This window comes from Acipenser ruthenus, chromosome 15, assembly GCF_902713425.1.
Source record: "Acipenser ruthenus chromosome 15, fAciRut3.2 maternal haplotype, whole genome shotgun sequence".
Classification (NCBI taxonomy): Eukaryota; Metazoa; Chordata; class Actinopteri; order Acipenseriformes; family Acipenseridae; genus Acipenser; species Acipenser ruthenus.
Window position 1 is genome coordinate 27,487,165 of NC_081203.1, and position 24,902 is coordinate 27,512,066.

At 34.2% G+C, this 24,902-nt stretch overlaps 3 protein-coding genes across 5 annotated transcripts in view; 1 reads left to right on the top strand and 2 right to left on the bottom strand.

The window, feature by feature from the left end:
• ttc6 (tetratricopeptide repeat domain 6) overlaps positions 1-5,620 on the bottom strand; it is a 35,067-nt gene extending 29,447 nt beyond the window's left edge. The window contains exons 1-5 of the mRNA XM_058987687.1: positions 5,379-5,620; positions 2,664-3,895; positions 2,300-2,404; positions 1,866-2,066; positions 1,439-1,566 (exon numbers count right to left, since the gene is read on the bottom strand). Coding sequence (XP_058843670.1) covers positions 1,439-1,566; positions 1,866-2,066; positions 2,300-2,404; positions 2,664-3,869 — 1,640 coding nt within the window. The 5' untranslated portion in view covers positions 3,870-3,895; positions 5,379-5,620. The remainder of the gene's footprint in view (positions 1-1,438; positions 1,567-1,865; positions 2,067-2,299; positions 2,405-2,663; positions 3,896-5,378) is intronic.
• Positions 5,621-9,332: 3,712 nt separating this feature from the next.
• foxa1 (forkhead box A1) lies at positions 9,333-13,038 on the top strand. The gene is made up of 2 exons (XM_058987689.1): positions 9,333-9,682; positions 11,203-13,038. Exons 1-2 carry the CDS (start codon positions 9,611-9,613, stop codon positions 12,451-12,453), a joined length of 1,323 nt encoding a protein of 440 aa, XP_058843672.1. The 5' UTR covers positions 9,333-9,610; the 3' UTR covers positions 12,454-13,038.
• A 9,154-nt stretch (positions 13,039-22,192) lies between these two features.
• The window catches only part of mipol1 (mirror-image polydactyly 1), a 63,537-nt gene continuing 60,827 nt past the window's right edge, over positions 22,193-24,902 (bottom strand). For all 3 annotated transcript variants that reach the window (XM_034928007.2, XM_034928008.2, XM_034928009.2), the window contains exon 13: positions 22,193-23,203. In XM_034928007.2, coding sequence (XP_034783898.2) covers positions 23,137-23,203 — 67 coding nt within the window. In that variant the 3' untranslated portion in view covers positions 22,193-23,136. The remainder of the gene's footprint in view (positions 23,204-24,902) is intronic.

A 24,902-nucleotide genomic window follows, 5' to 3' on the forward strand; every position in this document is an offset into this window, starting at 1 on the left:
TTTATTGAGGTTAACATGTTCACTTTCTGGTGTCACTCAATGATTTATTATCGTCTAACTCACAAATGAACCAAGTGCTCTGGCAGATAAGTAACTGCATGCACAGGGTCACCTAAATGCCAATTTGCTTGTTTCATAAACTGCAGCATTCTTTTACCATGAGCCTGTACTCGTCTATTCAGTTGAGAGTACTATCCATTTACAATCTGTGAGCTATCCCTTATAAAGGCTCTCTTCCATATCCTGCAAACCTTTCACTGACCTCAAAACTACAAAAGCTAATAATTAAAAGCTTTTTTAACCTCAATAAAGGGTGGAGAGAATAGTGAGGTGTGTCAAAGCAGCTCAGTTCTGGCTGTAAAAGAGCCATTCATGAGAAAGAGTCAAAACAGGTAAATCTCTGGCACCAGACAGACCAATTGGAGCCTGAAGTTTGTTCATCTCAGTAATTACCTGTTGCGGAGCATATGTAGCCATGGAATTCTAGTAAAGGGGTTGGAAGTTATAAATGACAGCACAGTCATTAGCAGTAATATTGAAACTTTGTAGATCTCTACACAAAGTTCCCTGGACTAAAAGCTTTGGAGACTCTTGACTGTCAGACAATAGGGGAGCACAGAGTAAAGAAAATAGATTCTATGTTGATAAGCTTGTCAGTTCATTTCATTGTACCCGATTTCAGATAGTAAAAACTAAACATATTACTTTTTTTCAAAAGAATGCTTCTCAAGATAATGATAAATGAATTGCATAGTCAAGGTATAAAATGGAGTGAATACAACAGGACATATTTATATTCACATCCAAATACAGTTTGCACCTAATAAAACCATTCATGTTACAAAGCAAGATTCAAACAACTCTTTACAAGCCTATATTATTTGAATACAGTTTTACAGAGCCATTAACAAAAATATGTAATTAGTGCTGCTAGAATCCACAGGCCTACGTGTTCATGCTATTGCCTTTAATATAAAGCACTCACAGTTTTTGCTTCCAGCTTTTAACATGGACAAACACAGGTACTTCAGGTGTTTATACATTATTTTAGGAATAAATTAAGTTTGATATTCATGAAACAGTTAATGAATATCAATGTATTTTATTCATAAACCACTCATGAGTTAAAGTATTGTGATGACATGCAATACCTAAGGAAAATTACTTTTAAAACACTGCCCTTTTCCCCCCCCCCCATAGTCAAACCCTTTCAGACTTTATATATGCAAAGCAGGTCCTACAATTGTTGCATTACAGGATTACTAACATTTTTATTAAAGCTACCTTCATTTTACAACTAAAATAATTATTCTTAGCAACCCTTTGTCATATTACCGTATAATGATAAAGTTAAACACACAATAACAAAATAATAATGTTACTGATATTTGTAATTTGCACATTTCATTAAAAAACATTAAAAAAAAAAGATAATTACTTGTTTGTTGGGGTCCACGTTGCCAGGAAAGAAACTTGCTGCTCTGATTTCTTTCTCTCTGATAGAATTTGCTTTTTGTTCATTGTGATTGGGACTCCTTTGACTTGAATTATATCAGAATATGTCACCTGTGTATCACAACCATAAATAAAGCAGGTGCTCATGATTTGCAAGACAAAGATATGACTTTTATCTGTGATGGTCATTAAAGTTTGTATACCCTATGTTATGTTTCGTTCAGTACAGTCGTGTTCCATATACGCTGAATAGATTAAGGTGAAATATAACCTTATTTGACAGTGATCACATTTATTGTTAAGTTGGGAATAACAAAGTCACCTTACTGAAGTATGACACAGCATAGTTTTCTTGACAGTTTTAAACAGATTTTTTTTTTTTAATTGTTGCAATACCCTGTTATCTGTACCTGTTTAGGAAGTTGTGAAATCTTGATTAAATCATCAATCTCTGAGGAATCCTGTTCACAGGGAAAGGAAAGATCTAAGGAAAATGGTGTATCTTTGCTCCTGATCATCGATGTAAGGTCAACTGAACCATTCTCTGTTTCTTCAACATCTTTTACAGAGACTTGCTGTTCAGACTGTATTCCTGTAAACATCCTGGAAGTCTGATATAAATGAGATAATGTTATAATTATAATACAATTATTAACAAGCACGTTTTTAATAGCAGTTCATCATACAGAATATCAAAAATGATCATCTATGCGTACAAAATATTCCCTTTCTGCCTTTTGATAACTTTCAGCATTTTCAGATCAGCACAACTTAATTTTAAAAAGTGATGTCAGAATAAACTATAGGTCATCTGTTACAGATTGTAATTCAGAGAGGATTCTACCTGATCTGGAGACAAAGGTTGGGGTTCAGCTGATATTGCTGTTCCCTCTGTGGGAATGTGCTGGGTTCCCGGAGCTTCCAATGACCATGCTTCACTTTCACTCCCCTTTATAAAAAGCAAAGACAAGACATTTTAACAAATACAGTAAAGGACCATATGCACAAATCTTTATATACTGTGTCAGTGTCATGGTGTTGGACAGTTGACTGATGTAATAAATGCCACATGATGCATTAGACTTCTTCTACGTTTGTTTTTGTCTAACTTTCCTGTAATAATTATGCTAAAACATGGAAAATACAAGCTGCAATAGAAGCTGACATTGACCTAATAGAAAATATCTCTTTTGATCTAGTTCACCTACCTCACATTTACTACTGTGGTCAAGCACTCTCTCCGTGAGCTCTTTGACCATCTGGTCTGAAGTTGACAGTGAGTCTCTGTGGCTCCCAGACTGCAGAGATGCAATAACTTCATCAATCGTCCTTCCACTCTCCCTAACTGGTAACTTTGCAGTGTCTTCTTTTGGCTTTCTGTGCTGGATATTTTGCTTGTTTATTATTGATGCTCCTGTTCTTGCTATGTTCTTAGCCTCTTCCAGCAGTTGTGAAGTGGACCTCACACTTTGACTGTGACTGGACCCCACACTGCTTTTTCTAATTCCAGGAATCCCGGGTTCCACAATTGTTACTTCATCAGGCACTACAGAAATCGGCCTTTCAGTCTTGAACTTTTTTTGCTTTTTCCTCCTTTTATTTTCGTCTTTCCCAGAGTCATCTGGACTCGCACTATCCTCAGAGTCTTCCGAAAGAGAATCATCACTATGTTCACTGTCATTGCTGCTGCTTTCTGTCTTCAGTAATTTCTGGCTATTTGTGGACTGTATTCTAACTTTACTGGTTTTCGGCTTGTTTATTGATATGGGTTTCTCCACTTCCTCTATGAAAGCTGATTTCAATATACGTGCTCTGGTCCGAACGACAGGCTTATATTTTGGTCTCTGAGGTGGTTGAGGCCGTTTGGAAATTGTAACTGCTTTAGTGGTTCCATCTATTAGTGCTATTACAGGTTTACGGGCTGCTTTATCTGCATGTTCTGATGTTCCACTATTTAACAATCCCTCGTCTTCACAAAGTTTCTTTTGTTTTTTATAGTTTTCATGACCCTTATCTTCTTGATAACATGCAGCTACCCCTTTAATCATCGCCTTAAGGTCCTTAACTTGGTTCGGAAATCTTTCTGGCTTTGGATCTCCCAGCAGAAAGGTTGGTGATGAATTTAAAATATCTTTTTGCACCTCAGGAGAGTCAACAAAGTTTTTAGAAACCAATGTGTTCTTATTTTTACTGGCTTTGGTGTGGTTACGGGTTCTCTTGAGAGAGTCTGTCTGAGGTGACTGAACTGGAACAGATTCTACCATCACTGTTGGAGAAGTCCTTTTTCTGGAAGAACTGCTGATCTGCTGCGTGTAATGAAGAAAATCCTTCTGAGACTGCTTGCGTAAGCACTCAACCTCCTTTTTTAGCTGCAATTCTTCACGTTGACTTAGTAACTTAAGATTTCTATCCATCTGTAATTATTCTTTAATTTGAAGCTCTTCAAGACAAAATAACAAAAAGTTTGTTATATGAAAACAGGTATTGATTAGTTTTTTTTTGGAAGAATGATGGTTAACAATGCATTTTTAAATATGTGGCTCCACTGAGTACAGTATTAAAAGTATAATGTCCTGTACAGCTATTTTCTATGGTGGGGAATAATAATAATGAGCTCTTCAGGTTTTAGTAAATCTGCAATGAATGCTACCACCCTGTGGCAGCAAAGAGAGTCAGCAAGTAAAACTGGATGGGGCACAATAATAAAGATTTGGGATTCAGCAAAACTGATTGAACAATAAAAAGACACCTTGACAAAAGACTACATGTACTGCAATTAATACATTTACCATTAAAAATCTTTAATCCTGGAGAAAAGAAAAAAAAACATTAATTCAGTGCTCATATAAAGACTTGGCATCTCTCTGAATCTGTCGGACTGGCTATAACGCAGGAAGCCCTTGAGAGTAAAAATGTGCTTCAAACGCTGACTTAGATGGAACACCCAAGTTGTGAATAGGTAGTTCCGTTTTTACATCCTTGGAATAGTTAAGGTAGTTTATTGATGTGGACACTTGTCAACTTGAATGAGTCAATAACAATTAATTTTTAAATATTAAACAATGGTGACTCCCGACAGTTAAGTATGGTGTCTAATTGAGGACATGGGGGGAAATACATTTTATGTCGAGATCACAATATTATTTCAGGATCTTGACATGTCCTTAATTAGCCATTGTAGTTAAGTATTTTACGGAAATATGGATTTTTCTGAATTCACTAATGTGTTTTACTTCATTATTTACCCATATAAATGATTTGCTGTACTGTAAAGGCCGCCACACACTAGACGCGATTCGATTTTTCATTGAGCGACACGATACTTTCGCGTATGTATATATATATATATATATATATATATATATATATATATATATATATATATATATATATATATATATATATATATATAACAGATTGGTAAATGAAATCAAATTAGTTTTCCTAACAACTGAATGTTAATTACTAGAACTTTGCAATAAATAAAAATGGTTATGCAAGACTCTTAATGTGTCCCATCAAAAAATCTACTCACTACTCTTTAAGAGAGAGAGAGGTTCAACCAGTTTGCTCTAACCGTTAATTAAATTAATAAAACATAAAACGATACCTACAGACAAATAAGTTAACGTTCTCAGGCAATTAGGTTAGGTGCAAATAATGGAACACACTGTAGCATAATTGGTACTATTTGATTGTTGACAAGAGTATACTGAGGATTACATTAGGAGTTACAATGTTTACATAATATAGTAGCAGCTTATTTTTATTATTTATCGTTCTATTCATGTTAAACACAAACATTGGCTGCAACATGATCCGAGAACAAGTTTAAAGTGTTTGTTCTGCTTATTGTGTAGTTTCTTGAGCGTTACGATTCACATTCCTAATTTGTTTTTCACATTTATAAAATGTAAACCTACCTGTAGTCACGCATATATATCCGACATCTGTCTGCATGTTTTCTGTCACAAAATTATTATTATTTTTTTCTTCTTTGTAAATTCAAATCTCTGGAGATATTGGCCTTCTGAGGGCCTGGGATTTGTGCACAGTAAACAGAGGCTTCAACTTGTCTCCTAGCAACAAATCAAACCAATGTGGAAACACGTGGACAGGAACTGAAAGAAGCAATGAATGGCGACGGGGATTGTTGGTCAAATTGTCTTCTGCGACACAGTAGGCTACGTGTGACCTAGGAGAGCTATAAAATCATCTGAACATTAATTTCAGCACAAAATAAATAATAACAATATTAATTGTATGTTGATTTAAATTGTTGTAGTAACAGTCTGAATTGGTAAAGTCCTCAGTGTGAACTGGAAACGATTGGCTTGTAAATGGCATTTGGGATATTTGCTGTAAAGTTTAGAACAGGACATAACATGTTTAGCCTATAGTATACTATGGCTAGTGATATGAAATAAAATGAGTATTTATCTCCAGTAAAGATACTAACTAATGCCTCCTGCTCTGCATGGAGAACATAGTCCTGGTTTCCAAGTTGGACAACTGTATTTTTCAACTTTATATGTGAACAAACCTTTAGAATGGATATTGAAATGTTATACCAGGCTGCAAATAATTGTTTATTTGGTTCTAAGTGATTAGCTCAGACGTTTTTAACACAGTAAAAATACTAGTCCAGCCGGACCTCGATACTTTGTCTTTTAGAATGAATCTAGTTGTAGGTTCTGCATGAAAGGACTAATGAAGAGAACTCAAAGTCCTTGTTAAATGGTCTGGCTAGTAATGGCTCTGTATTTATAGCCTTTGTCTGGGATGTATAATAAAACGTTTCCTTCCACTATCAACAGCCCGTGTAACACAGCAACTGAAAAAAATTAAACACTTTATTAAAATGTGTGGCACAGAAAGGCACTCCGAATATAACAGATATTTAAGATGACATTCGCTTATTGCCCTTTTAAAATCAAGTTATAGTGCTTAATAATAATAATAATAATAATAATAATAATAATAATAATAATAATAATAATAATAATATTATTATTATTATTATTATTATTATGTTAACGTTATCCAGACCAGTTTCTTCTTTAAGCCAAAAAAAAAATTGAAATGTTCACATGATGATATAAGGATATATACACAAAGTGAGTATTAATTGACGAGGTCTGACCTATTTAAGCCGTTGCATAGTCTATGCATTCTCATTTTAATTAGGCTATGTCATTTTATTAAAATAAATAAATATGTAATAATGCCAGCAGTAAATATAAGTATTTGGGACTCTGTTAATAAAATGTTAAAAGGTGCCTTTAAGAAAGCCTCTATCCCAATAAAACTGCGTCAATTTTACCCCTCCGGTAGATTAAATCGAAAACTTTCTGAGGCTTTATGCGAAAATTAAACAACTGCACAGATCTCCAGTTCGATGTCATATGTTGTTGTTATTATTATTATTATTATTATTATTATTATTATTATTATTATTATTATTATTATTATTATTATCTTAGCAGACGCCGTTACCCAGGGCGACTTTCCACAAATTAGAATAAGTGGCTGGAATCAGACAGACACCTAATTCTAAATGTATAATGTATTCATTGAAGCATCTTGCGAATATATGTATTTATAGAAGTACTAGCGCATTTACTGTTGTTGTAAAGGCTAGATTGCTTTAACATTGTAGAATAATCATAGGCTAGAATAATCATTCATCAAAACGATGAATAACAAACACCCGTCTACTTTGGAGGAGGGGGCGAAAACATTATGCTAAAATTACTGCAGGTTGTATGCTAATGTTTTTTCCTTTTCTTAATTAATTCTGTTGTAAGATTGACTACTTTGTGGTGCTGACCCTGGAATGTGTGAATGTCTTAAATGCATTTAAAGTGGAACTTAAACACAGTTTATTTTGATGTTTGTAATCTATGTTGTGCTCGGAAAAAAGAAAAAAAAAAAAGCCTCACTTCACTCAAGCAATGGCTCATGATGAAAATACACCCCGAGAGTGCAACGTCCAAATAGCATATTGAAAACAATAAACATTAATATTAAATGTGTTATGAAATATTTCCATAAAAGCCTACAAACTACAAACTATGTTAGTCTCAGTCACTCAATTAGGGAACATTGGTGTAGAATACAGAATGTGTAGCATAGTCTATAGCTGTGTTGGGTTCAGCCTGGTACCCACTTTAGATTTCGTTTATTATTGTTTTCTTGTAGGATCGCCTAAATTATGGAATGCTCTGCCTTCGTTTGTCAGGGTAGTTGGGACCGTTATAGTCAAGACTAAAAACGCACCTTTATAAAATGGCGTTCTGATCTTAGTGGGTTTTAATGTAACTTTAAAATTGCTGCTTTTGTATTATGTGTATACTGTTATTTACATGTTCTGACTGCGGCAGTTGTATGTGTGACATTCTATACAAATGTATTGTGGTTTGTTCTTTTTTCTGCTATGTATACTGTACAGTGCTTTGTAATATTTTTGTATAAAAAGCGCTATATAAAAGCAATAAATACATGTGCAGCAGTTTGTACCATATATATATTCGAATAAGGATATATACAAATACAAAAACATTATTTTTGGAGCTTCGTTGGAATAACTTTTTGTGTTTTTTTTTTCATTATTATTACCGATTGTTATATCCGCTTACAATCAACAATACGTAATTCTGGACTAATTCAATCGGGGTGATTATCGCCCTTGTTATACCCTTATAAACTAATTTACAGTAGGAAGAAAAGCCATTTCATATGTAAATCAGTGTCCGCAAGGCAAACTGAGTTTGTTTAGTGGCAGTGTGGGTTGCTAACAAGACTTTGAAATGTCCCACTAGATCAACATACTGTAATTGTACAGTACAATGTGCGATTTTCTTCGGTAGGCATGTTTACAGTTTCAACAAAATAGAATAGATAGATAGATAGATAGATAGATAGATAGATAGATTCATGTAATAATATTCAACAGGTGGCGCTGTTGTCAACCGACCATTTAGAAAGATTAAGAAGATTAAAGGATGTAAATTAATTAACCTACAATAAATTCAGTTCTTGCAAACATAAGTGTATGTGTATATACGATTGTTTAAATGCATTTTTATGTATGCAATTGTGCATATACAATTTGGCCTATAAGCCCACACAAACATTTTCAAGAAACATAAAAGGCGATTTACAAGGAAACAAGAAAAAAAAGAAACAAATATATTTATAAAATAGGAAACAGCCAATTAACATGTAGATTTAGTTTTACAATCTTCAACGTTGTATTACTGGTGCTATAAAAACACACCTGGAAGTTTTCGTATCAGGAAATAAGCAGGGAAATCTATAACCAAAATACATTCAAATTCAGTTTTGTTTTGTTTTTGTTAAAATGTGATGGCAGATCTTCTGCCTTATCCCACATGTTTTATTATCTAAGAATGTTTAGTATTGGCACTCTCACTGCATGAGCTCTCCAAAAACAGCTAGTGCAGGACATAAATTATTAGTTTTAAAAGCCAAATAACCAGCTGCCAATAAATAACATAATAATAACATAACATAATTTACAAAAATAAATGTCTCGAAAATCTTAAAGTAAAGCAGCCATACTGTATATCTTAAGAGCATCACATACTTAGGAGTAAATCTTGCATTATAGGCATTCTATTTAAATGTCTTCATTCACCAGGTCTTTAATTTACCCCTATTTCTTTGTCGATGCATAATATATCTTTCCACTGAGCGTGGTATAAACAGATTTGTCCAGACAACCAGGTCGTCGTCGTCCCCCCCCCCCCCCCCCCCCCCCCTTTTTTTACGCCATAAAAAGCAATTAATCTAGTTTACAAATAGTAGTTCATTTTCAATGGCTATGAAGTCTGGCACCCCCGTGGGAGTTGTAATGCGCAACATGTCTCTGTCACTGCAGGTGTACCACCACAGCTGTAGGTGTTCTTTTACGGAGATAAAGACACTGGTTGTGGACAAATGAAAAAGAAGGTGGGCTGTTCCATTGCTACGTAACCGAGCTCAACTCTACCTCACTTCAGATTCAATACTTCCTCACTCTTAAACCAAACCGACTGTCCATGCACTGCTTCTATTCAGAGCGGTCAACTGGAAAGGATTCCGCCTTGATTTGGTTAAAATTTTGAATGGTGCCATTTTCTCTTCCTCGATAATGTTGGGTACAGTAAAAATGGAAGGACATGAAACACCGGACTGGAGTAGCTACTACAGTGAAGCACAAGAGGTTAGTATTTTTAGACTTCTGAGTAAATATCTTTATTTAAAAAATGTTAACTTCCTTACAGGGTAAAGTGGTAAAAAAAAAATAACCCTGGCTGTCACGAGGATAACAATCAGTATAATAAATATATTTAATTTGGAATGTATATCTTAAGATTGTACACGTCTCTTGCTTTTTTTTTTGCTAAAATTATCTATCAAAATAAAATGACATAGTCTGTTGAATCCTCTCAATTCCCCTGAAACCCCTTTAGCGTGTGCATTGTTGAGAACAAAATATTTAGTTTCTATTCTGTATATATTTAAATAATAATAATTAAAGTTGACAATAAAGAGCAACATTTATGACCAAAGTTTTAAAGTTTCAAATCCGCTTGGTGGCAGCAGTGTGTATGTAGATCATGGCTGATCTTTTCATCCGCTTTCTAGTGCTTAAACACAATTATTTTCAATCTGCTACATTAACAGACAAGTTTTCGGGAAACGTAAACAAATAATAATAAAAAAAACAGAACAGTAGCACTTGCGATAGGTAACAGACTTAAATGAGAAAACAAGTGTATTTTATTTTATCACTAGAGGTATACGAACAGTATAGACAAATTGTGTATTTAATTACATTAATAAAATTAAAAAATGCAGCAGATTGTTTTTGCTTCGTCCTCTTTTCTTTTCAATTATCCTGAAAATTGTTCTGTATAAAACTTTTAAATTAAACTTGAAATGCGGGTCTGATCTACGATTAGGCAGCAGCGTGGACATATGCGTGTGATTTCAAGAAGTATTCTGTTTATTTAGGTGTTTATTTATTTCCTAGCAGTATCTAAATATACTCATATTATGGTATATACATGATAATGATAGTAACATAAGAAAATAATAAAATAGTTGATGATTAGCTGTTTTATCGAGCAAACTCTAATTGGAAATACGTAAAGGAAATCCTGGTGTGCATATCACTAAATATTGCATGGAAATTCAATGTAATCATGGTGATGACAGTTTTACTTTAAAGAGTTTATTTTGAAGTTTTGTCAAATCCATTTTGTACAAATAAACAATGACTACTGTAAAAAAAAAAGTAGATGTTTTCGCATGAAATAGTATAATAATCGCATTTAACTGTAGCCTATATATCAGAATGTCTGTGATGTAAAAAATATATATTATATGCAGTAGGCCTATACTCAAAATAAGTCTGAGTAGTAAGAAGAGAAAAACACTGTTAGCGATACTGAAAAACAATTCTATAGTTCACAGGTCTGTGCGTGTGTCTCTTGTATTTTCAGAAACAAAGTGGCGCCATTTCCCTAGAGATAATACATTGGTCATTTTTAAGACTTAAAAAAAATACTTAATAAAACAAGCAATTGCCTTAGCGTTTAGTGCTTTACATCAACGTTTTAATTTTGTGTAGTTTCCATTTGCAGTTTCTGTTTAAGTATATTCAGTTTGAAAAGTGAATCTTAAAATGTGAACTCTTTCCTTTTAAATTGTAATATATTCTTTGCTTGACTTGTATAGGTATATCCATCAGTACCAAATAGCAGCATGAATTCAGGTCTTGGCTCCATGAACACAATGAACACCTACATGAGTATGAACAGCATGCCCACCAGTGGCAACATGACAGCCAGCTCCTTCAACATGTCTTACGCCAACACTGGACTTGGGGCCGGACTGAGCCCCAATACCATGTCAGGGATTCCTAGTGCCACCAGCGCTATGAATGGAATGGCAACCGGAATGTCAGCAATGGGCACAGCACTTAGTCCAGCGAACATGAACGCTATGTCAGCACAGCAAGCTTCCATGAACGCATTAACCCCATATTCCAGCATGAGCCCCGCTATGAGCCCTATGGCGTATGGTCAGCCAAACATGAACAGGACAAGGGAAACCAAGACCTTCAGAAGAAGTTATCCTCATGCCAAGCCTCCATATTCCTACATATCCTTAATCACAATGGCTATCCAACAGTCTCCAAGCAAGATGCTCACGCTAAGCGAAATCTACCAGTGGATCATGGACCTTTTCCCCTATTATAGACAAAACCAGCAAAGGTGGCAGAACTCTATTCGGCATTCGCTTTCATTCAATGATTGTTTTGTCAAAGTGGCCAGATCACCAGATAAACCCGGCAAAGGGTCCTATTGGGCACTGCACCCGGACTCGGGGAACATGTTTGAAAATGGCTGTTACCTTCGCAGACAGAAACGGTTTAAGTGTGATAGAAGGTTATCCAAATCATCACAGGATGGTAGAAAAGACCAGTCGAGCAGTTCTGGGTCGCCCCCTCGCGAAAGCAACAACAGCAAATCCGGCCAAATAGAATCGAGTTCTATCTGTAGTTCAAACCAGTCCTCCAGCCCTCAGACCACGGATCACAACAGCGGGAGGACGGGTACTGAGCTAAACACGAGCGCGGCAGCGGTACATACCGCTGTCAGCTCAGCTACGGCCCTGGCATCAGTGCCCCTGCCCCCGCACTCCCTGTCTCACGAGTCCCAACTCCATCTTAAAGGCGATCCCCATTATTCTTTCAACCATCCCTTTTCCATTAATAACCTAATGTCATCTTCAGAGCAGCAGCACAAGCTGGATTTGAAAGCTTATGAACAGGCTTTGCAATATTCATCCTATGGGTCTGGTATCTCTGCCAGTCTGCCTCTTGGCAGTGCCTCCATGGTCGGCAGAAGCAACATGGACCCTTCGGCACTGGATCCGTCTTACTATCAAGGTGTGTATTCCAGACCTGTTCTGAATACTTCCTAGTCTCCCTCTGCTAGAATACTGGACCGGAGTTGGAAAGAAAAAATAAACTCTTATTTTATTTTTGCACGCATTGAGTGCAAAGGGACTGTTACTTTATTATTGTATAAAATATTTGTGTATGTATAAAAAAAATGTATACTGTAAAGTTTTGCCATGAGAATGATTGTGTAAACCCGTCTAAAACAGTGCAGATGTTCTGCAGGACGTATTTAAACCTTTGCGCTTGTAAATTACGTTGTGGTCCATCCCCCCTCCCCTGTATAATGATACATAAAGATCCAAATTGTTTACATATGTGTTGCAATTTTTGCAAAAAAAAAAAAGATAAAAAATCGTTCACCCGAAGGTCTCTCAGTTGATTGTTATAGGTTAACGCATCTACTCACTTAAGCTTTCAAAGGTTCTTGCTTATCGGATGTTGTCATGTTTATATTATTTAGCACTGTTTTGCTTTGTGACAATGTCTGTCATTAACATTTTTCAAACAAGGCTGTATTATAGTAGGTAAATGTATTAACTGGATTTCAACGGCCACGGCAGAATTGCATAATTTGAAATAAAATATGGATTTCTTTATTAAACAAACGTCCAGGCTTTGTTGTGACCTTTTTAAAACTCAATGTTTCTTTTTGTTTTCCATGAAATAGTATTTGTGAAATAGTACTTTTTAGTGAAATAGTGAAATAGTACTTTTTAGTGAAATAGTGAAATAGTACTTTTTAGTGAAATAGTGTGCACACGATATTACAACTCAATTTATAGATGTTGTTCTTTTTAACCTAGTTTTACCCACAATGTCCCTAATTTGTAGCATACTTATTTTTTATGTATTCCTTTCTGGAATTGTGGCGATACCGGAAATGGCAAATAGATTTAAAGAGTTTTATCATTTAAAAAAACAAAAAAACGATTTCATGAAAATATTTCAATTGCAACACAGACAAACAATAAATAAATGAATCCAAAAAGACTGTTTCTTGGCGACCACCGTATTCTGTGGTCGCGTGAGCATATCAATTGTTAAAACCAAATGTAAGAATCTAACACACATTTTAGTATATATTTTAATGGCTTTAGACTACATATTTACGCACAAAACACCAGAATAAGTGATGTAAAGTATATAAATACAAAAAAAATAGTTCGGCTCTATTGTATACGATTTATGATTATTTCTTACATATTGGGTTTATAGTGTATTGTTGCTGATACTCATATTTTAGGTTAACTGAAAATTAACCAATATATGTGTTAATACCTATCTCCTGTATCTTTGATCTTTTCGTAGCCTAAAACTGAAAAGGTTGCCCTGATATTTTGTCAGGGGTCAACTGTTTGTCATGTGTTTTAATGAGCCTGGATTGATATAGATAGTTTTCAACAGATTTAAGAAAACAACGAAACTTGCTGGATTTTAATAAAAAAAAGAGACTTTAGAAATGTGCTTTTTGATAATTCTTTACGCTTTAGCGCAAAGCATTCATAATAAATAGCCTATTAGTTTTTAAACATATTAACAGGTTAATTATAACACAATGTTGGTGTTTAATCACATTAACACATAACGATATTCAGTGGTTATTATTGCCTTTATTTGAACAATAAAAAGATTAAAAATAACGACTTGCTAACCCTTTTTGTATATGTGCAGTACACTGCCATAAAACAACTGCAAATAAAGACATTTGAGAATTATTTAAAGTAAAATAGATTTTAGGTTAAATCGATCTAAGATCAAATTAGCTTTTGTGATGTGTAACCTTAAAATAAGTGATTTTGAACCTGAACGTATTTTACTTTGATCGTGTTCTTTTGTGCACATACACATTGGCTGAGGGACCGTGAAATGTGTTTAATTATCATGTAATTGCCCCCTGACGGGCGAATAAAATGGAGTGGCAAATCGAGTTGAGGATAGAAGAACTGCCAAAACTCAAAGAACCTTGAAATCTGGTGCCTTGGATACGCAAACCACTAGAATTACAAACTTCAGGCATAATCGGACTTACCACAACATGCATGGATACAATTGTAAAGAAAACAATGCCGAACGCAGCGAAATATTTCTATCATGTAAATGGTTACACACTAGCCGATACTAGGCATATACATCGATTTAATAAAAGATAGTAAACGCATCTAGAGTTTGTACAATTTGTGACCAAAATGTAATATTCTGAGATCTAATTATGTTAACGGTTTGGGGGACTAGCGTGGTTATATTGTCTTCCTTTTTAACTGAAGACCAAACAACACTACTACTACTACTACTACTACTACTACTACTACTACTACTACTACTAATAATAATAATAATAATAATAATAATGTGATATTTTAGTACGACATATTTGTTCTAGAAAAAAACATATTTGATTTTTTAAAAATACTATCGGCTACATGCGTTAAATCAAGTGAATATTTTTACGAGTCACAAAACGCAAGCATTGTAAGCAGTTAAATGTAATAAAGATGTTATAACTTAAAACTTACAGGCCTGTGCGAATCACTTCAAAAACGCAATTCAGACACTGATGCTGAGAGTTCACACTGTCCCAATAGGTATTTTTTTCCCCTAACCGGTGTTTGCTTGAATGTAAGGCTGGCCAGTGGAAGCTGCACTCACCATGTTTACAATGAATAGCTACTTGTTTGGATTTTTATTTTATTTTTTAACAGCTGATCGCTTTTCTTTAATTAATACTTCATTGCCGCGACACGGAATTGGCAGCTGTCAAATAAAAGTAGTTTCTCACAAAATAAAAAGGTAATTGAAGGTTATATGTCTTCACTCACTTCGGCATAACATTGAACAAAAATCAGTTTTAAGATATACGAAAATATCAGTGAAAGTAGTATTTATTTATGACCTTAGGAAAATATCTCACATTATCCCAACGCGTTTAAATTTAAAGTAAATAAAGGATAGGCCTCCTTATTACCTACTAAAAAGCAACAGTCGTTCTGTTTTAAAAAATGTCGTGAAAAGAGTCTAAGTACACCAAGAGTACTTTATTATTATTATTATTATTATTATTATTATTATTATTATTATTATTATTATTATTATTAACTTTAAGAAAATGGTGTACATTTTAAGTAAGATATATTGTTGGTGGGGTTATTATGGAGGCTTAAATGCATTTACCACCCTAATTCTTTAAAACTGGCTCAGACTGTGTTCGATTTTTCGACACCATTGCGTTTAATGTCTAGTGACAGACAGCTCACATTTAGTTAAATTGAACGCAAACTCTGTTGTCCCTAACAGAAGCTGCACGCGCAAACTGCAGTAAACACATTAGACACGTTCGTTTAGACCGACACAAGTTGTTTATAGGCTACAAACTAGTCTTTTATCACGTTTTCGCTATATGCCCTATATTAAAACCACTTATTATTACAACCATTTTATATAATAGAGATTTAAACTTTTATTTAATTATTTATTTATTTGATTTCTATAATGTGTCTAAACAATCTGAGATAAGCACACATTCGTATGGCTCTTTATCAACGAACTATTTACACTTGTATAATATCCTATGTGCTGCAGTGCACACGGATCAATAGGCCCTATTAATGGCACCCTAATGTATTTGAAACAACCTTTCTCCATTTACCTTCTGAGATCGATAAACTTTTTTTTGTTGATTTCACAATATTCATACACAAATTGATGTGCCATCGCTCAGTAAAGACAAAAGGAGCGTGCTGTCCAATAAGCTTGTTCAACAGCAAACTACAACGTTAAGTGGAGAGGCAACATTCGGAGTGATACGAACTTGGGTCTTCGAATCAACAAGTATCAGAACATGGGCTCGCTGCACTTGACGTCTGCAGCTTACAGTGGACTATATAAAACAGACTGAACACCATTTTGTTTAATAAAAAAATACAGTAAATATACTGGCTTTTTCACATCAGGTGCAACTTTCACATCGTATCATGATAATCATTAATGAGTAAGTTAGGTAACGTGTATTTTTTAATGCATAAAACACTCACCTTATATTGCAAAAATAAATAATTCAATGCAGTCCCGTTCTAAGATTTTAAACTGTTTTTGGAAATATTTTACTGCACTTTCTTTGAATCTATATGATTTTACACAATTCCAGAAATTTAAAAGCAGCGAGATTCTCTCATCCCATCAGCGATTTTTGACTTCCTCTATTCCACAAATAGAAACTCATTTAGATCTATGAACTTTGGACGAATCTAACCAGTCATCATCTCTGTTTAAATATAGACTTTAGCAGTCGGGTTTTTGTCTTGGTTTAACACATAGGCCTGTCCGCAAAAGGTAAGTAGAAAATTCAAAACAGAACAAAACTAAACAGAAACAAAAACAAACGATATAGTTTGCCACAGACTATGGACAGTCTTATAACCGACGCTATAGGCTATATTGCTGAACTGGAAAGGGGGTTCGGCAGTAACATTTTTTTCAAATAGTAATTGTTCGATGGAATGTTTGGTTTCAAAAATATAAATTCTCTTTAAATGAGACCGCCTGCTATATTTTATAATTTTACCTGGAGTTTCTTTGAAAAGAAAATGATATGGATAGTTTCACATAAAAAATAAAATAAATAAATAAATACATAAAAAAAATAAATAAAACGTTTTAATATTTTATACAGTGTGTCTCTGGATACTTAATTATATTGATGTTCTCGTCTTATTATTTCGTTACAAGCCTGCCTTTTAATAGTTTAAATTTTCAGATAAATAATAAATAATTCTGACAGTGTTATTTTACGAATGCATTTCTTAAAGATCAGCGTCCAAACTTAGAAACGTTAACTGAAAAAAAAATACGAGAACAAATGATACCGAAATGAACATGTACATCAGGTAATATATAATATATATTATAATATATAATTTCAGTAGTTGTACTGCACTAATTACAACTTGATAGATTTTATATATAGATTGACAGATAAATACTTAATAATGTTATCGTATATAGTAAAACTCAAATAACTGACAAATCGGATTCGGACATATATATATATATATATATATATATATATATATATATATATATATATATATATATATTAGCTCAAATTGTAAGCCCTCGTCAATCTCAGAATAGCAGAATAGGAATCATGCTCCTATCATTTTGAATTGATCAGTTGTTCTTGACTAGCCTCTATTAATGTGTCACATATGTTATCAGCAGGCAATGTCCTGGTCGAAGGTTCCTGCAGCAACTTGTATTCCAGCTTATGAGACATTTCTCATATCCCCATCAAAAGCCGCCTCTCTTTCTTCAGCCTTATGGACAAATATTTCAACAACAATGCTCAACCCCCTTTACTTCAAAAGCGGCCATCAGTGAGGCTACCCGGAGACTTTTCTTCTCTCTCTTTTCATTCTTAGTTTAAAAAGCCAGTACAGGGCCAATGCGCTTCTAATACCTTTTGATGGGGATTGAATTCATTATCTCCAATAACACAATTGTGCTTGGCCAACGAAAAGAGCAAAGTAATACCCCTTCAGAAAGAAAGCAGCTTTCAAAGGGTAGGGGCAAAGAGGGAGAGAGATCTCTATCCGAAATCAGCTTTAATAGCAGCTGGTTTTCCATTAAAAATTATACAGAAGAACGTTATTAGGGCTTTGTACCCTAGTTATAGCCTACGGATTGCTTAAGTCAGGTTGGTGGTCTTAGGTCTTTTCTCCTCAGATCACGTGATCAGTATCTTTATTACTCCAAGTCCATAGAAAAGCTAAAACTAATTTACAAAGATATCGTGAAAATAATTGAAAACTTTGAGTCATGACACGGTCTATTAGGCTAAATAAACTTGTAACATGTTATTGTATATTTCGATCATGGCACGTTCTGCTATAACATAATCTTTTTTTTTATTTATTTATTTTTTTTTTAATATGAAAATGTTTTAATGTATTGGACCTCCTAAGAGCAAAAATACAGAAAACACCAACTGATAACAATGAGTTCATTAACGATGTTAATTAGACAAATCCTTCCTGTTTTTGTTTTGTTTTTCCAGAAAATAGGGTAACAAACGCGTTTTCCAATATTAATTAAATGGATAAAAGCTAGGGTGTTCATAGTCATAGGGGTATTTTTTTTCTCTTCACATTTTTATTTTTGGCTTATGTATTTCAATAACCCATGCCCCTCAGAGTTTTAGATCACACATACTTATTCGTTCGCCAATAAAAGCTCCGGTCACCAGGACATAACACATTCTGTTTGAACACAGATGCTCACTGACCTATTTCGTGTCAAGAATAATCTCATGGCATTTAAACAATAGAAGTCCATAAGCCTACTAATTTCGTTCTTATTATCATCCAGGTGAAACATGTTGCATTGACATTATGAACTATTTAAAATTGCAATCATATTAGCATTTCCCATTTTATTATAATCATTATATTGGCAAAATGTTAACTGAAATTACTACTTTACATAATAATAATAATAATAATAATAATAATAATAATACATTAATCACCAATATATTACTGTTATAACAATTGTAGCCTAGAATCAATTTCAATAAACGTATGCTGCTATGCTATTGAATTACGTATGATGATAGCCATAGCTGTTAAAGACAGTCGTGAAAGTTTTGAAGTAGTCATTGTGTAGCAGGTGTCAGAGGCACGGATCAGTATGGATGGATGGCTAGGTTGATGGAAAAATGTATGTCGTGAACGCATGGACGGGTAAATGGAGTGTATTAAGAAGAAAAGGCGTGAAAGATTTGGTGTCGTTATAGCAACGAGATCAGCCACGCTTTTCTCCAAAGCCCATTCAAATCTGGGTTGCCGGAACACGTATTTAATTAAAACGTATAAAACGTTGTTTTGAAGTCTTGTCATCATCCGATCGGGTTCAAAATGGGAACTCAAGCTTCCTTCTGATGCTCATATAAGCATGCAGTAAATCTTGTAAGTTTTGAAACAACCTCGAGTAATAGTTACTCCTCAATTTTAGAAAATGCCCAGAAACCGATCCAATGAAATTACCACATTTAAGATACTGCTCCAGTAAATGTACATTATTGCAAGTCTGGGAGTTGTCATTTAAATGAACCTTTATCACTTTTGATGTTGAGGCTGAACAGCTGTGACAATGTATTTATGTAGCACTAGTAGGATTATCTACTAGAGAAACATAGAGTGGGGGACTGTGGGTTTTAAAGAAAAGGACACCCAGGTTGTGCCATCTCCACGGTTACGAATGGAGGTGGACTGGACAAGCTTGTAATAGTGTTGAGCTTTATTGAAGGGGAGGTGCACTCAGCACCCAGTCCCGCCAATCCCCTTGTTATCAAACTGGAAACAACTCTTGTTTGTAACAGCACATGGAGAAAACCATCTTTGCCGAAATAGAGACCATCAATCATCTATGCATACACACCTTCCAACCTGCCCTCATTTAAATCAAGGACATTATGGACAACTGACCGAAATAAGGGTCACAGCATCAATATTAGAAAAGGAAACTGTAACTGATGCGGAAATAATTGTTTAGTATATTGTTCTGGAAAGGTCGGTTGATTCTTTTTGCCCTCGTGATGTTTACAAATTATTAGTATGCAAAGTGGTCCATCAATAGGTCTTTAGAGTCTTATAGGTAAAAAGTGTCCTGCAAGAGCGATGTTCTTTAAATTGAGGGTCAGATGAAAGTTGTACAACAGAAACAGCACAGTCTGTGTTTATAACAAACTGACTGAAAATCTATTACACTGACTATCAGCTAAAATGAGTTTTCTTTTTTAAAATAATTATTCATAACTTATAGATGATCAGATACCTTTGTCAAATACAGGGACACAAAATGCAATTAGAACCACATTTAGTTCTTAAAACAAAATACACACACATAGAACATGCGCTTATTATCTCAAACAATTTTGTACCTTGGACTGCAAATCTGGATACATGTATGGCGCTTATTTTTATTTTTTTATTTTATGCATGTAAAAGATAATACAAGCTTAGCCTACAAAGTGAAACAATTAAGCCAACCTCTAAAATGAACTAACTACCAAGTTGTGTACAGGTTAGTGTTTTTATCAGACACTGCTGGAATCATTCAACATGCATTGTGATTTTATGTTTCCTTTTGAATATTGGCCTGTTTTTGGCTGATAACTTAGTATTTTATGTTTTGGCTAACTGTTAAGAGAACTAACAAAACATGACTAAACCAACATACACACACATTTATATATATATATATATATATATATATATATATATATATATATATATATATATATATATATATATATATATATATATTTATAATAGCCCCCTTATTTCACTAAATTATAAATCAAGCACTTATTTGGACTACTTGCATATATTTAAACAATAAACAATTATATTGTTATAACTACTGTATGAATATTTCTTTCATCTCACCCCACAAAAGCTGCATTTAAATCAACAATAATAATAATAATAATAATAATAATAATAATAATAATAATAATAATAATAATAATAATAATAATAAATGCTGTTTTCTACTATTCGATTAGTACAATTTTTAAAATAACAACTATAAAATTCGACCTTTAATAGATTACTATTTTTTTCAAGTTTAAACTTTTGTCTACTTATTAATCTTTTTAGTTTTACGAAAACTAATGATTAAGTTAGGTAGGAACATCTTTGTAAAAAATGAGAACCAGTCTTTTACTATGTTTCTGGACTGAGGACTCTTATGATCCTTGAGATATTTTGCTTCTAAACAAACAGGCTGTACTGGGACAACACAGGGTGCCCATTACTTGTTCAAGGATAGTGTATATTGGGATGGCATCGGTGTCAATATTTGCATCATTCATGCTTTATTAATTTGATTCCTTTTGAACACATTTTACTATCTGGTACCATGGTTTGTAAACTTGCAGGCAACACAACCTGTATTACCTGTACTTTTAGACTGCTCAGGATCTTTCAGCTATCTTTTGCCTGCCATCTCATAGTTAACTAAAGTGAAATATTTTTGGTATGCAATGTCATACAATCTGTCCACAACAATGACAGTGCACCTTTTTGTTTTGCTGGCTCTATAAGAACATTTTAATATTAATGCAAGATGACGACTGATGGTGAATAACTCTTATTAGGCAGGCAGGCTCATTAGGATACTGCTGATTGTGGGAACATCCAAACTCACCTTGGTAAAACTGGCATGACAGTACTGTTCAATGCTAAATGAGCTTTGTTCAAATTCTAACGTTTTACACTTTCATTAGAGAGGATGCTGATGTTAGTTAGAGAGCTGTGGCAGCTGTGAACTAAAAATATCCAACACAAATCTCTGCTATACAGTTATGCTTGATCTACCAAATATAGAGCCATATTCACAAAGTATTTACCACTGTTAACATTTGAAATGTTTATTTTACAAAGTTTCAAACAAACTCAATACGTTATACAATGAGATTCAGCATTTACCATAGTTGTTTCTTGCTGGTTTTGTAACATTGCCTGTTGGATTTTTGCTTCACAATGATGGAAAGTTAGCACGGTGGTAAATGCTTTGTGATCATGGGGGGGAAAAAAAGCATTTGTGTTGCAGTAGCCAGAGAAGACATACAGTGTAATGTACACTAAATGTTTACATGACTATAATAAACAACTCCAGGGGGAAAAAAAGTATATATATATATATAATATATATATATATATATATATATATATATATATATATATATATATATAAAGGCAGATTAAGTTTATCAAAAGTGCGTGAAGCTCTATATTTTGGCCCAGTTAGGTCTGATCCAATAACATATATGCACTTGTCTGTAGAAAATAATAATATTTGTCAATATCAATTTGACAGAATTATATGGCATAGCTCACTTTAATGGGAAAGTATCTATCTGTAGTATAACAATAAAAACATAACAATTACAGTAGAACCCTGTCCTATCTTTACTGCCCTCTCATTCAAACTAGAGAAGTGCCCTCAGCACCAGTATCAGCTCTGATGGGCATAACTCCCCTTTATCTAAACAGCTGTTTATACAACTATTTCTTCTATGTTCCAAGAGCAGTGCAGATTATAGAACTAACATTTTAGAAACAGATTAATCTTTTAAATATGCATTTTTTGTAAAAAAAAAAACAACAAAAAAAACACATGGCAACATGAATTCTGCAAGTTTCCCAATGAACATCATTCCTAGCTTGACAAATATGGTTTGCACTGGACAATTTAAAGCTCTCCACTAGCCAAAAGGTCATAGTTATAACTCAGGAGAAGACTTACCAAAAATGGAGCGAAATGGGTTAAGTGAGCAAAGAAATATAGTTATCAGTCTGAATTAAGGCCATTTGTGATACACAGTTCATAACTGCACATGGAAAAGTTTCCATTAAAGCTGGCCACAAACAATAAGTAGACCGTGTTCTTTATAATAGGCAGAGCTAAATAAAGAAATACAATTCAAATAACGAATGTTTAAGGAAATAAATTTGCTTAAATAACACAACCCAGCAGCAGAGTGGTTAAACATTTATGATTCAGTTTGATCTCTGCTTGGAATGTCGTCTGAGTGCACCACTTCTAACAACTGTTTGCTGAGTTAAGGCTTCATTGTTTACACAGTGGTAAACGGAGCAGCCTGGTCACCAGATGTGACCACATCCCTAGACTCGACCTTTCAATCAGATCACCGTCCTGACAGTCCCCGCTCCAACCTTTTTCCTCAGCACATCTACCAGCCGCTCCAACCTGCAAGGATAAGAAGGGAAGCTAATGTTAGGAATGTACAGGCTGAAAGAGGCAGTGTTTGCACTGAAGCAAGCAGTCCTGGTGGTCATTTCTAAACAAAGCTGTACTGTACAGTGCAGACACTGGTCCAGGATGCAGACTCTTCCCCAAAAAAGGAAAGAAAATAAAATAACCACATCTGAACCACAGTCAGAACTAGGCGTGAAGCATCTATTTTTCTTATCTAAATAACTGTTTTTAGATCCAAATACTTTGGTTTACATCACAAGTGTTCTTTTTTTTTTTTTTTTTTTAACACTTTCTGAACTTTTTATTTGGTTTCAGACATCAGATACGGATAACCTGTAGTATATAAAATCTATATATACCATTATAAGTCAGCGTCAACTGAGTTTTCCAATTACATTCAGAATAAACAGAAATACAAGAAAATATTACATTTTCCACTTATCTAATATCAATCTCTACAGCCATCATGGGGTTATAAATGAAGTAATCCTATCCATACTCAAAAAACTACACACATTATTGCGTATTGTTTATTTAAATACAATGTAAAGGGTATATTGAGTTCATAACACTTTTATTAAAGTACTGCCCTAAAAATAAGTAATATATTCCTTTTTTAATATGCCTATGTTAATAACAGCTGCTTCTCAGAATTCTGGATGACATGTCGGGGATTATGATTATGACATACAGTAAAATCTAGCTGCCCTGATCCATCACTCATTTTCAAAACATTAAAAGGTGCTTTTGATTAACCAGTTCATTCACAATGTGCAAAATATGCATATACCACATATTTTATAAATGTAGCATCCATGCCCACTGTGCTCTAAATTAACAAGTGCAGACTGAAATAGTAGTGTGGTATATGCTTCCAGCTAGGATTTGATTATGGGCTAGTTTGATTCAAAACGTTTTATTGTTATCACCATTGAATCCCTCTCAGTTATGTTTGTGAGTATGACATATGTATGCAATAGTCAATATAATAGTAATGTTTTAAATGAACTGTGAAATAAGAGTTATGTGTATTTAAGGAATTTGAAGGAATTCAGCAAACTCTCACTTTCCTCCAGGAATCACTACTTTCCTGCACATTAAATCACCCAAAGCAACTCTCTTTAAAGGCAGCGCTGCCAGGCATTGAATACCAAGGTCTTAAGGGTAATTAGATGGAGTATTCTTTCAAAGTTGCATGTTTCCTTTGGTGACCACAGATAGCAGCATCTCGTTCTGCACACCCTGACCTGTGTGTTCATTTGCAGTTTGCTTATAACTTCTTCACAGAAGATGGCAGTTTGTGTATTTCAACATGGCTATATTGATTTATCAGTAACAAAATATACTGTGCATACAAGGTAAGCTGGAAGAGTCCATCTGTAGTACTGCTACTGTATAACCTCAGCTTGTTGTTGAATAGTTCTGAACTAAACTTGAATGTTGGCACAAGCAAGAGAAATGAGGTAGAAAAGACTAATATTTAGTAAGGTCACTAACACTAAACAGATTGGGGCTTGGAATTCTGTTAACAATAGTTGCAGGAAGCTTTGCATCTTTCCATTTATTGGGTTTTCCATCACATTCATACAATTACTAGACAAATTCTAATATTGTAGTACATATACCAAGGCATTGCTGGTAAAGATGCTCATCTACTGCATAATGGATTTGGAGAAAGCCCTTTAAAAAG

Coding starts and splice junctions, on each gene's coding strand:
- foxa1 (XM_058987689.1), top strand. CDS start 9,611: ATGTTGGGTACAGTAAAAATGGAAGGACATGAAACACCGGACTGGAGT. Junction 9,683..11,202: donor ACTACAGTGAAGCACAAGAG/GTTAGTATTTTT, acceptor TGACTTGTATAG/GTATATCCATCAGTACCAAA.